At 42.9% G+C, this 12,815-nt stretch overlaps 1 protein-coding gene across 2 annotated transcripts; it reads right to left on the reverse strand.

Annotated features, from left to right (window-relative positions):
- Positions 1 to 2,977: 2,977 nt before the first annotated feature.
- Positions 2,978 to 12,808, reverse strand: LOC112979459 (cilia- and flagella- associated protein 210-like). 2 transcript variants are annotated; one of them, XR_010389981.1, is made up of 8 exons: positions 12,519 to 12,808; positions 11,396 to 11,552; positions 10,343 to 10,482; positions 9,341 to 9,533; positions 8,591 to 8,755; positions 7,777 to 7,883; positions 6,329 to 6,526; positions 2,978 to 3,382 (listed from the first exon to the last, which is right to left on the reverse strand). XR_010389981.1 is itself a non-coding variant. In XM_064514921.1 (7 exons), the coding sequence occupies exons 1-6, from the start codon at positions 12,608 to 12,610 to the stop codon at positions 7,782 to 7,784; spliced, it is 849 nt and encodes a 282-aa protein (XP_064370991.1). In that variant the 5' UTR covers positions 12,611 to 12,807; the 3' UTR covers positions 2,978 to 3,382; positions 7,777 to 7,781. The 2 variants fall into 2 exon arrangements, 1 of the variants encoding a protein (XP_064370991.1); XM_064514921.1 differs by lacking the exon at positions 6,329 to 6,526 and having other exon boundaries at positions 12,519 to 12,807.
- Between the last annotated feature and the right edge of the window lie 7 nt (positions 12,809 to 12,815).

Consider the following 12,815-nt stretch of genomic DNA (forward strand, 5'->3'; position numbering starts at 1 on the left):
ATACGGCCTGTACACATGTAGAATGCTGAAGAATTTAATATTGGTAGTAGCCTTTACAAACTGTATCAGAAAAAGACCATACTTGATGTTGGATTGCCTGGGTATTGCCATCACCTGAGAAGCACAGATTCTCAGTGAGGGTGGGTGGAGATACATATATATTTTTTTATTTATATATATATACACACACACACACACACACACACACACACACACACACACACACAAATGTAAAAGAGATTGTGCAGAAACTATTGGCTGTAAAAGATGTATTGCTGTCTGCTAATTCTTTAGCTGACACAGTCATATAGTTGTTTCAGCTGGGAAGGGGGGGAAAAAAAGCCTATGGTTAAATTTTACTCCTTCATTCTATCCAGTTGTCATAATCCGGAAACCTCTCCCTTGCTATTGAAATCTGACACTATAGACTTCTCTTGCAGCAGTCTTTGTCAGATGCCTTCAAGAATTTGCCATTATCCCCTGAACAACGTCTAATTTGTAATAGTATCACTCTAGCAAAGATTTTAGCTTACTGTAAACATAAAGGAAGCAGTCCTTTAGGCTTCTTTTCTGGAGTTTGTTAATTTATTGTTGATTTATTGAATGGAATATAATATTTTTGGACACATCTAGGGCAAAGTAGTGCTTGTGGCTTGCATGAATACACATTTTTGCCAATCAGACTTTTTGAGACTTTCCTTACATTAGAAAACCTCAGGATAAACACACTATGCTTTATCACAAACCTTGCTTTAAATCATCCCTGTTTTCTGTCTAATACTTGAATAATGGCTTTATTAAAAAAGCACTAGTATTTTTCATGATCAGCCATGAATTAATTTTTACTGTCAACTTACCTGGAGGGATACTAGCACCAAAGTTAATCTTCATGTTTCTAGAATCAACTGTGATACAAACTTAAAGTAGTTACATACACTCTTCTTTTGCTGAAAAGAGTAATTTTCCTAATGCAGTATTCCACTAAATTATTCAAGAAAATGCATATCACAGAATCTACAAACTCTGCATTCTGCAAAATTTTAATTCAGTAGAATTCTGCAGTTTCCTAGCAAGAAACTCAAGCTTTTCATTTTGTTGCATATGTACTTTCAGTATAATTCTTATTTCTTACCCTTGAACAATTCACATCATTAAGTACAGTGTACTAACAAAACTTGTGTTCCATAGTAAAAGCATAAAGTACTATACATATATATTTTTTTAAAGCTATGATACCAAAAAATGTTTTCTAATTTTAGTATGAAATTTCACAGAAGGAATAGCTGTGACAAAATGTAATTAAGTGCTGAGTTTGGATACTAAAACTCCATAAAGGTAAAGCCATGTTTGGTTAAAGAATTAAACTGCAGTATTCTTTATAATAAAGTCATTGTTCATATATTAGCAAGACAGTTAATGTGAGCAATTTCAGAAGGCAGCTCTTAAACTGCTAACTGTGCTTGACTGTTGCGCATTGGTTTTAAGTGTTTTTATTCATTAAAGCTCTAACACCCTGAACACAGGCTAAGTGAACGGTGAAGTAATGCGGTACTATCACTGACTTTGCATTGAAATTTTGCAACATGCAGAGCACAGTTATAAGGGAACTTGCTATTTTTGGCAGGCAGTTAACCATTTTTACATACCCTGTACATATCCCTATAAATGCGTATGGGAAGTACTCAGTGTGTTGATTTAGCCATAGTTGTTAACTCTTACTTTTTTTTGGTACTGTAAATGAGTGGTTGGAAGGATTAGAAAGAATGTAGGCCTCATTAATTTATGATCAGTTGTAAGAGGAACTAGCTAAGAGAATTGTGGTTAATTATAAAAGTAGTGCTATTTGTATTAAGAAACTAAAATTCAGTGGAGTATTTGGAAAATCTGTCTTCTGGACATTTTGTAACATGTAGTTCTCAACTGGGAAGCTGGCCCAGTTCTCAAGTGGGAGAGTGTAAGTTCTTGATATAAAATGTACAATTTATGTATTAAAATACTTTTCAGAAATAAATGCTTTTTTCATATTTGTTAGTGTATTCCATATGTCTGCTGTGTATGCTTCCTTCAGTATTACTTAGCATCCTCTGTATGTAATTAACAGTAATGTTTGCTTCTGCTAGTTCATATGGTGCAAGTGTAAATGTGCTGGTGATTCAAATCTTCAGCCTTTTGACGTGGTAGTAGTAAGCTTGTACAGATTTCTAAAATGTTCTGATTTGATGTCAGGGCACTGCCTCTCTAAGCCAAGATTTATAAATTTTTATGGAAGATGTGGATAAAGCCAGACTTATTTCCATGCTAAATTGGTTGACAGTGTTGAACTGTAGAAGGAATGAGAGCTTTCTGCACTAGGTACAGATTGGCAGACAAGTGACAGGCGCTCTTCATTCAGTGCAGTGCATACAGAAATGCAGCTCTAATGAAGCTGGTGAAAGTGATAAAGGACACTTCGGAGAAATTTTTTTTTTACACTAGTTTTCAACTTTGATCATGCACTTACACACAGACACAACAGCCTGCTGTTTTTTGCCCAAAGCCAAATAGTTTTCGCCAGCTACTTAAAGAAGCGTTACCTACTTGATGACACCAATTCCAAAATAACAGTAGGACAGTTTACAGTCAGTTTAGAATGGAAGACAAGGGCAAGTTTTGATCCAAGGTTATCTAGACCAGCATCCCAGCCTGGCTGGGCCACAGGAGGATGCTGGAGAGAAAGCAGGAAAGAGTGCAAAGGCACTGCTCCTTTCTTGCACATTCTGCCACCAGTCAGCTTAGAAAGTTTGAGCGCTAGGTCTGTACAGTCTTGCTGTACACTGTGTGTGCCATAAAGGGTTAGCTCCTAAAACCAGTGCTGCAACTTTCTCAAGATTGTATTCCTGTCTTCCATAGCAGTCTCTGTTGTAAAAGAAAAGTAAGTGGAAAACTGTCAAGAATAAGAAGTAGACTTAGCATTGATGATCATCCTCTTGTGGACAGCTGTTTTTAAAGAGCTTACTCAGTTTTATTTGCTTAGTAATATCTTTTGGAGCCAAAACAACTTTTAAATAAGCCTTCAGGCCCAGCACTACTGAATATTAAAGAACATAGTACAGATGACGGCATACAAGTTTACCTTTGGTTGTCATCTCTTGACTTCCTAGAAAGTGAATCTACTGTTTTGTTCCATAATAAAGCTAGAGTAATTAGAGGTGCAATTGCTTGTTGCAAGCTATAGCTATGGCCCTTGTTCCTGAGCTGAAACAGAGCACAGGCAAATTCTGGTGAACATTGCGTCTTAAGTGTTTCAGAGTTGGCTTCAGCTGTTAGGCACTGATGTCTTGCAGGCTCATACAGGTTGTAAGGTGATGCTTAAATGATGCTTCTGGACTTGTCAGCTGTATTTCTGAAGAAGAAAGAAACAGAGCTCAAGTCTTACTGTATGATCTGTATGATTAGTAACTACTACAGTGAATTGTACACACTGATGGGTTGCAAGAGAAATCAGTGCAAAGACCTGTCCTACACCAGTAACACAGTATTAAGCTTTACCAGGATCTAATTTCTCCCTTTTTCACTATGCCATCAGTTGTTGGATTTACATTTTCTAGATGTTGGGAGCCTCAAACCTTTGATCCTGTCTCTGGTCTGCTCTGTAACTACTGTCTGCTCCTTGTAGGGTATGTTGTTGCCCTTGAACCTCCTCCCTTTCCCTTACATTGAATAGACAAAAATGAGTCAGATCAGGTGGTACTCATTTGGGGGCAATTACTGTTAACAAAGATTCCATGTTGAATGTTGTTGGGCCTTCAGTCTTGACTCTTAAAGCACTTCAGCACCTAACAAAGTTGTCCAGTTTTCTGAACAATGCATGGGGAATGGGAATCCACAAAAAAACAAATGAACAACACACACAGGACTGTATCAAGCAGCTATGCCTTAAGACCACTGCTGGATCAGTTTAGCAGATGAGACAGCAGGTTTGAGTCATTTATGTAGTCACTTACATATCCACACCCATGCAAAACAAAAAAATGCTGAAACTATAGCAGCAGAAAGACAGGTTTTCCAGTGCAGGGGCATGAGGGGAATAAATAGATAGATAATGAATTTGTACGCTTAATAAGCTTTAGCAAAGTCAGTAGCACAAGAATTAGTTTAAGATCAGTTTTCTACTGAGAACACAAGGAACACATTCTGTCACACCTCTGGCTTTTGCCAGAGCCAGGGGTTTTGTTGTTGTTTGGTGGATTTTTTTTTTTAAGAGCTAGTTAGAATTAGAAGGAAGACTCAGTAGCAGAGACAAGGATGCATTGCCAAAACAAGAAGAGAGCTTACAAACTATTAAAGTAGTGCAGTGCTTTTCCATTTCAAGAGATACCAGAGAGGCATATAATACAGCATAGGTTAATAACAAGCATCTGAAATAAATCTTAACTATTGAAACAAAACAAGTTTTTTTGACCTAACAACCCCTCTGAGCTTTGGAAAATTGTACTTTTTCCATGGGAATACAACCATTTTGTACTGGGACATGGAAGTGTCCCTCCGTGCCAGCCTCCTTGGGCAAACTCTCCTCCTCGCTCGTAGTTTGTTTCCAGTTACGCACCCTCTTCAGGCTTTCTCGGAGCTCAGCAGTAACAAAGACTGTAACATCCAAGAACTTGTAAAACTAGTAGTTCCAACCTAGAACGCTGCATAACAGTAAAGGACTCCACAGTGAGTTAGCTCACATCCTCTTGGAATATGAGCCATTTAGAAAGCTCCTCTCTTTCATTTCCTAGGTAAGAATTGTATTAGAGCAGAAAAGACAGCACTGCCTTACTCAGAACGATCATGCAGTTGTCAGGGTTGCGTTAGTGTGCTGAGAACATCATGTTAGACCCTGGAGGCATGCTTGTCCCCACTGAAGTTGTCAGTCTGTTTCCACAGAGTTAGGTGATAGGTTTGGAAAAGCAGTTTTTAATGTTTCTAAAATCCTGGCTTTCTAATAAGGCAATACGTATTATATTTGATGGCTACTACAGCCTTTTAAAGCAAGACAGCACACCATCGAGAGGGTCCTTAGCTAAGTTGAAGCAGTAATTCATGTTACCAGTCAAAAATACTTAATTTCTCAGAGCATATTCCAATTTGCTAGCTCTTACTTAAAACTTTAGCTAATATCCAGTAATGCAGTCACACTAAGCTACAGCTCTCTCTCAATTAGCAGATTTTTTTTTCCAGGTCACCAACTCCCCTTCCCTTAATATCACTATCAACTGCATTTGAGCTCCCTGTATTCTGTTGGTGTCTTTATGCTTACTTTCATAAAGTGACAGAAATGGTAGCTGAAAGGAACTTTTAGTGGTCACCTAGACCAACCTCCTGCTTAAAATGGGACATCTTAAGCCTCTACAGATAGCAATTCTACCACCTCTTGGGACAATCTTATCCAATGCTGCACTACCTCCCTGGTGAAACACACTTTCCTGGTAGGCAGTCTGACTCTCTCGAGTCTGTGGCTGCTGCCCCTGCTGTATCACCTAACACAGCTGCAAAGTGTGGCTCTACTGTGTTTTTAAACTACCCTTCAAGTAGCTGTAGGCTGTTATTAGATCACCCCCTAGCCTCCTCTTTGCCAGACTGAACAAAGCCAGCTTTCTCAAGTTTCCAATTATTTCTGAGCCTGTTCAGTAGCTTTCATTTGCTTCTACTTGCACAAGGAGCTGCTCTCTTAGTCTCTTCTGTCTTCTTACTTTTCCCTTCATCAATATATGATAAATATAAAACTGATTTAGTCTTCTCTATTCTTATTCTTGCAAGAAGCTTTCCATTTTTGCCTTTCACATAGGAGAACTGTAAAGAACAACAAAATTTTACTGAAAAACCTTGTCACTGGAAGTTCTAAAACCCCTAGTATTCCTTCATGTTCTAAAAAGCTTCTTCATTTTTTCCTTACCTAGTTTTATTAGTGATCACAAACTAGGGTTAGCCATTTAAAGCAAGCACACAAAGCATGTGCATCTTTAAAAGGCTGAGCTACTGAATCCAAAACAGCATGAATCACTACAGGTCACTTCCTTATTCAACCAACTGCTGAATTTAGCCAACGTGTTTAAAAATTACACAGGATTCCTACTTCACTCTAGGTATACTGTAAGGAAGAACTGCTTTCTGGTACAAGTTTGATATTTTCGTAGATGTTGCAGGTAAAAAGGGTATAATCTCCATGGAAGCAAGCTGTAGAATTCAAATACAGGTACACACAACCTAGGAAACAGACTGGTTTTGAAGCCGAGTAGAAAATGAGGCTGCAATCCACCTTGCTTCTTGCTGCTGTGGAAGTAGACTAAAAATCCATTTAACTCACCAATCGCACTACAGTGAGCATGTGCAGATGTGCACTTGGGAACGCATCTGGAGCATTATCAAGCTCAGGGGATTTCAGCATGACACTTGCTGTAGTAAATGCTTCTTCTCAAGACTCCAGCTTCTGCCATAAAAAGCCTTTAATAAAAGTTTCATTCTTTCTGCTTGCTGAAAAAAGCTTGAAGTAGTAAAAGGAGCACTGGCTCAGAGAGAAGGCAAATAAATTTTTCATTAGTGAAATAAGAAAAAAGTATTTGGAGACAATTTCACTAGTTACTTAATTGCCACTCCTCTACTAAAAAAAATTTTAAGAAATAATTTCCAAACAAGTCAATTACTCCCAGACAATTGCAGAGAGATCTCCATCGCTTTTAGTTCATAGTACAGTAATGTTAGTATTCTTGTTTGGATCAGAAGTGAATTTTTGAAGCAGGTCCCTTAATTGTTCCCACTTACCGTGCTTCAGTTCACATTGCAGGGTGGTCTCACAGTGCACAAACTGCACTGTTTCGGATGAAACTTAAATAGGAGGATGCGCTCCAACCAGTAACATGCGCTCAGCCCTGGCACCGGACGAGAGCTATTCTGGAGAAACCCCCTGAAACATGTGCTGTGTCAGCACCAGCTGTTCCACTCCATAGGTGAGCCCCTTCTGGGCCACATTAAGTGAGCACAGACTCAGCTCCACCCAGCCATCTCCTGCTGCGTAAAACCAGCTCAGCAGCCTAGACCACAGCAGGACCTCCGGCCAAGACAATACCTAGGTCTGCCCTGACTCTGAGGGGACGTTATCTTGGCCCTGTTCTCCTGCAGGCTCCCAGAGGCACACAAGGTGTAAAGCCCCTGCACTGTTCCTAGCGTGTGCTCAGTCCCTGCACAAGCTGGGGCTCAGGCACATTTGGCAGGAAGAACGTGAACAGTGTTACATTACCCATCCTTTTTTCTCCACTCTAATTTTTGTAATTGTGTATGTATACATACCCACTGCTCGTGCAGTTGTCTGTTGAGCCTAAACTAACTTTTTCCAAATAACCAAGTTGTATTTCATGAAATATGTAGTCAGTTCCTTGGCATCTTTCTCAAATGGGCTTCAAGTTACTTTTACAGGATATATTCAACTTGGATTACTTGATACTACCTCTTCCCATAAGAGTCAAAGAGATGGGGGGGGGTTTTGGTGGGGTTTTCTGTGTTTTAAGACACATGCAAAATACTTCTGGCTTTCCTTTTTGGATAGTCTCAGTGTTATTCCCTGGTTTTGTTTCTCAAGTGGCAGTACAGCTACAACAAGGTACCTAACTCTTAGCAATTTTCTGTACTGAATTAGAGAGGAAAAGGAGGAATAAAACCTAGATAGATGTGGGCTTCCTATGTCCTGTTCCTACCTTGGATACTTGGACAGGAGAAAAAAAGTTACGGGCAAGTCTTGGCAAGGACTCAATTACTTACTGTCCTCATCTCTGAAATTCTCGCTCCTTAAAAAAGGCAGCTTCTCTCTGAGAATCGTAGTCCAAGTCTGCTTGTTTTTCTTGCTCTTTTCTTGCCTGCTTTTCAGCCTAGTGAAGAAAAGGGAATAGCAAAGGTTGGTATTTCTTTCACAGCATAACTATCCATTAAAACATACAGGGGATAAGCTTACAGGAGATCTGAGGTGATGTGAATCAGTTTATACTTGTCAAAATCTTTTTTTTCAAAATTAATTGAATACTTTAGTGAACCTCAACATTAGCTGCTGCTCTTTGGTGACCGGCCCAGAAGAGACGAGAGGGCAGCAGTAATTCACAGTAACGCAGGACAGGGCACGGTTTGTCATTGCAAACTAGCCTGGACCTGCACAACACTGCTCAAGGGGAAAGACTTTGCGTTAGTGGCTCCCCAACAGGGAAGGTCACACCAGAAGGATTTTAGTAGTGGGGTCATGAGCACAAAGGAAGCTCAAGCGCAGAAAGGGGATCTGAATCCCAGAGTGGGGTCTCTTGAAGTCATGTTTGAGAGTACTGATCTCTCTCCTGTCAGCCCTTTCAGATAATCCTCCTTGACCAACATGCTCAGAGAGAGTCTCAAAGAGAATGCTGGTCCCCTGCTCCGAGAGGAGGTTGGTCCCCAACACCAGCATCTGGGGTGCATACAGGTCAAACAAACAAACAAGCAAAAGATGAACAACAAAAAGCTCCCCCTCTCTCTTTCTCTCTGCCAGGATCTAGTCCTGTTGCTTTAGATGCATACTCCTTTCCAAAGGGGCTGACCAAGCACTTCTATTTACCATTTGCTGGACTCGAATTTTCTGGACTTCCATATTTTCATCACGACGTCGTTGTTCTTTGGCTTTTTCCATTTCCAAGTAGACGCGATCTGCTGCCATCCAATGATTATAATCTTTCTCAGCTTCTGCTTTTTCCTCTTTCTCCTTTTCCACTTTCATCTTCATCTATATTTCACAAAGAGAAAGTTAACCAAATAGCTAACCAGTTAGATTTGGGAGTCATGTTTTTCAACCAGCCATTCTATAGACAGGAGACAAAAGCAATAGTAGTACACCCGTTTCAGAGCTGTGATGAGCATGGTCACTGTGGCTGCCCAGTGTCCAAGCCCAGGGTTTTCAGCAGAGCTGGTAGATATGCACCCAACATGTGGTAGGAGAGGGAGAGAGGACCCCAGGAAAGATGGCAGATGACCTGATGAAGTGTGCTGACGGATGACACCAGACCCACCACCCGTGATCTGGGCCAGGTTCCTTGTTTGGAGTAGGCAGTGCCAAGTATGGGAAATGTTCACACAAATTACCAAGTTACAGAGCCTTCCACCTCTAACCTCGGGAGAGACTGCCATACCACTTGCACATTGCTGAAGCAGTTTATCCTAAACCTATATATGGTAAATACGAGAGGTGGCTGTTAAGTGAGAACTTGCATGCATGTCTCACTAAAGACTAAAACCCATAGTGTTTCTCAAAGATATTCAGAAAAACGAATATACAACAGAAAGAGGAATAAGAACAGGCTAGGATTCTTACCACAGAGGCTCTATGTTCAGAAATAGATTCAATGTTAGCCTTAGTTTTTGCTTCTTTTTCTTTGTTTTTCTTTTGGTATTCTTCTTCTATATCTGCAGCTCCTCTAGCAATACGATCATCTTCCATCTTAAATGCCTCCTTCATCTCTGCAGTTAATTGTTTAACAGCTTTGTCCTGACGTTCCTGCATTAGTCTGCAGGAGAACACGAGCTATTATAACATACCAGGAAAACCACCTACCTATGGCATTGCTGCTACCAAACCCAGCAGTCCTGCTTCCACTTTTCTCTTGCCACACAGGCCCACCTATCCGCCTTTGACCTTGTGTTCCTCTTCCTGGGGAACAGGGGGGTTTTTTGTTGTTTTTTTTGCAGGGCGAGGGGGTATCTGATTTGGTTGCTAACATGGCAAATAAGTGCTCCCTATCTTTTGTCCAGATAGCTTTTTGTTGCAGTAATGAGCACTGGATCAGTCAGGGAGGAGTCCACCTAGGATCTTGCCATCAGGAAGAAAACGTTCAGAATACTTGGCCAGAAATAGGAAGAGAAGGGAGCTGCTGGATTGGCTCAGCAACACCCTACTCACTGTTAATACCACCATATTTACTGTTCAAGAAGTCAATCATGTTTCCTTACTAAAGTAGGGAAATTAATGTAGGTGCCTAGCTGAGACATCAGGTATGTTCTTTTTCTTGCTCTGTCTCAGGGAATTACAGGCCACACACACACTGATGAAGAAATTTGCATTTCTGCAGATGCAGGCAGCCTGAAGAGTAGGGAGATTGCCTCCCTGCAAAGCACCAAGTACTACTGAAGTTAAGAAAAAATTCTTTATAGGCATTTCTTCCGAACTTTACCTTTTTTCCAAAGATTTAATTACAGAAAGACTCAGTTATATCACAGTTTTGATTTTGCTGATGTAAGAATATTGAGTAACATATTTGTCACAGAATTAAGTTATTACATTTGAATCTTAAATTTAAAACTCCAGTACTGAACTCACCTACTAGTTTCTTCATCTTTTTCTTTTCTCAGATCTGCCATCATTTCTTTTCCTTTAATGTAAGCCCTAATCCGATCATCTTCTTCCTCTTCCTTTTGTTCCTCTTCAGCTTTAATTATTTTCTGTTCAGCGATATGCTCCTGTTCAAAGATCCTTTTATTTTTATACAGGATGAGATTTTGGAAATCCCAAATGAAGATAAAAATCTAGCAGTGACTTCAGGCCTTGTCTATTATAATTACAGTTCTTTGCTTGTACCAGTGATGAGGAGGTGCAGAAGACAAACCTGGACAAGAGTTCTCATGACCAAATTGCCATAAGCTACTGCAAGAATAAAATTAATATGCACGTGCAGCCATCTGGTTGTGGCCTGAGGCACAGTATGCGTAAGTTATGTTCTTTCCCTTCCCCCCCTACTGCCTCTGTCTTTATTTCCTGTGTGTCATCCGCATGCCACAGGCACTGAAGAACACACAAAATTAGCCTCTATAGAGCCATAAAAATATAAGCCACAAGCATTTGGTAATCAGTCAGCAAGGCAGGTATAAGTACATATTGCTTTTATCACAGATAAAAGGTTGAAGGCAAATGGAGTAAGATTTGTATAATTACAGCCAGATGATGTACGGGGAAGGGGAAAATTGAGCAGGGCATCATTGGAAATTTTCTCCTCTTATTCTCTCACACACCAGTGATTCAGATGCCCTTCGCTGAGGAGAAATGACAGCTGTGGTAAGTACATCTCCTAACCAGCGCTGATCATAAAGGTACTGATGCTCAGGCATCAGTACATCACCCCTTCAGGCAAGAGAAGGGACCTCTCTCCAAGAGGCCTTCCTCAGAAGCAGGGAGGAAAGAGATGGCCTGCGACTGCCAAGGTACGGATATGAGCTCACGTTACCGAAGCAGTCAGCAAGCCTTCCGTTGCCTTCAGGCCGGTTTTGAGGTGTATTTAGGTATATGTTTAGGTATATTTAGGTATATCAAGGCAACTTTCACTCCCCGCAGCCAAAGCAAAACCAGCATTGAACTCTCTGCTTTCCTGTTACTTACATAATGCAGCCTCCGGCGTTCAAGTTTTTCTGCCTGCTCCTTTTCCTTTCCTCTCTGAATTTCCAATTGGTACAACCGAGTCAGTCTCTGAATTTCTTCTCCTTCTCTTTTGTCTTCTAGCTTGGCTAGTTCTGCCTGATGCTCGTGCTCCTTTATTCTGAAACAGAGAAAGGAGTTGAAGAAATGAGCTAGGGACCCCGTAAAGAAGTGAAAAGACAAGGATTCTGTCTGCATGTCTAAAGGTACCTTAACACCAAAGCATCAGTACTTTGAAGTGGATGTGGGTAGCCTGTCAGAGGTCAAAAACAGCAGCAGCATTTTTAAAGGTAGCCCCACATCCTCCGGCCAAAGCTCAATTCTAGCACAAGGAGAAGTACTTAGGATTCTGCCGGCTAGGTCTACGCTAGCAAAAGCAAACAAGACCAGCAAGTGAACCTGAACTCCAAATAGCCTGTTTAATTGTTAGCATGCTCCCTGCACCAGTTTGGCCTTTGCCAGCTAGCACTCTCCAAACAGTGCCAAGACACCGGGTAGGACAGGAAAACGGCCATCAGCCCATGCTAGGAGTCTGCCTGAATGATGCTGGGATGGGGCAGTGGGAAGTTTTGCCTTATGGAGACAAACAGCTTGCTCTCAGGGCCAGAACGTAGATGCTCTTGTTTAATTTGCTGGCACAGACCCAGCCACTGAAAGCCCGGGACTCCTCTGAAGCTGTAGTACAGCGTTACCGAGGAGCCAGTGGGAGCGGAGGTTACGGGCTTCACGCCTCACCACAGCAGACGAAGATCAAGACCAGTATTTAGAAGGCAGAAACTGGCGCAGGCGGGGACCGTCCTGCCCCGCCCCGTTCCCCGAGGAGGCCTGAGGCCGCTGACCACCCCGGGAGGCCCCCCCGGGCAGGCTGCCGCCCCCAGCCCGCCGAGGCCCCGGCCGAGGGCTGCTCCGCCAGGGACGCGGCCCACTGCGCCACCCGGCTCCTCTCCGGCAGCACCGCCCGCTCGCCCGGGCCCCGGACGCCTCCCGCCGGCGCCGCGGGGCAGCAGCGAGGGCGCCCTTCGCGGGGCTGCCGGCAGGTTTGCGAGCGGCTCCCCGCCGCCGGGGCCCGGGCGGCCGCGTTACTCACTGCGCCAGCTGCGCCCGGCCAAGGGCCCGGCCGGCCGCGTCCCGCTCCCGGCCACGGTCCCGCTCCCGCTCCTCCTCCTGCTCGCGGTCCATCCCTCGGCCCCCGGCTGCAGCGCGGCACTTCGACCGGAAGAGGGGCGGCCCGGCAGCGGCGGCTGACCCGCTCCCCACGGCCCGGCCCGGCCCGCCGCCCCGGCACCCCTGCGCTCCTGCTGGGCGTTGCCAAACGCGGAGCAAACGCAGCAGCAGCCCGCGGCACCCAGACGCCACCCAGCGGCCCGGCCCGGCCCCGGCCCCG

The sequence above is a fragment of the Dromaius novaehollandiae genome, chromosome 7 (assembly GCF_036370855.1).
Source record: "Dromaius novaehollandiae isolate bDroNov1 chromosome 7, bDroNov1.hap1, whole genome shotgun sequence".
Lineage (NCBI taxonomy): Eukaryota > Metazoa > Chordata > Aves > Casuariiformes > Dromaiidae > Dromaius > Dromaius novaehollandiae.

Coding starts and splice junctions, on each gene's coding strand:
- LOC112979459 (XM_064514921.1), bottom strand. CDS start 12,610: ATGGACCGCGAGCAGGAGGAGGAGCGGGAGCGGGACCGTGGCCGGGAG. Junction 10,483..11,395: donor AACGCCGGAGGCTGCATTAT/GTAAGTAACAGG, acceptor ATCTTTGAACAG/GAGCATATCGCTGAACAGAA. Junction 8,756..9,340: donor CTGAACATAGAGCCTCTGTG/GTAAGAATCCTA, acceptor TGTGAAATATAG/ATGAAGATGAAAGTGGAAAA.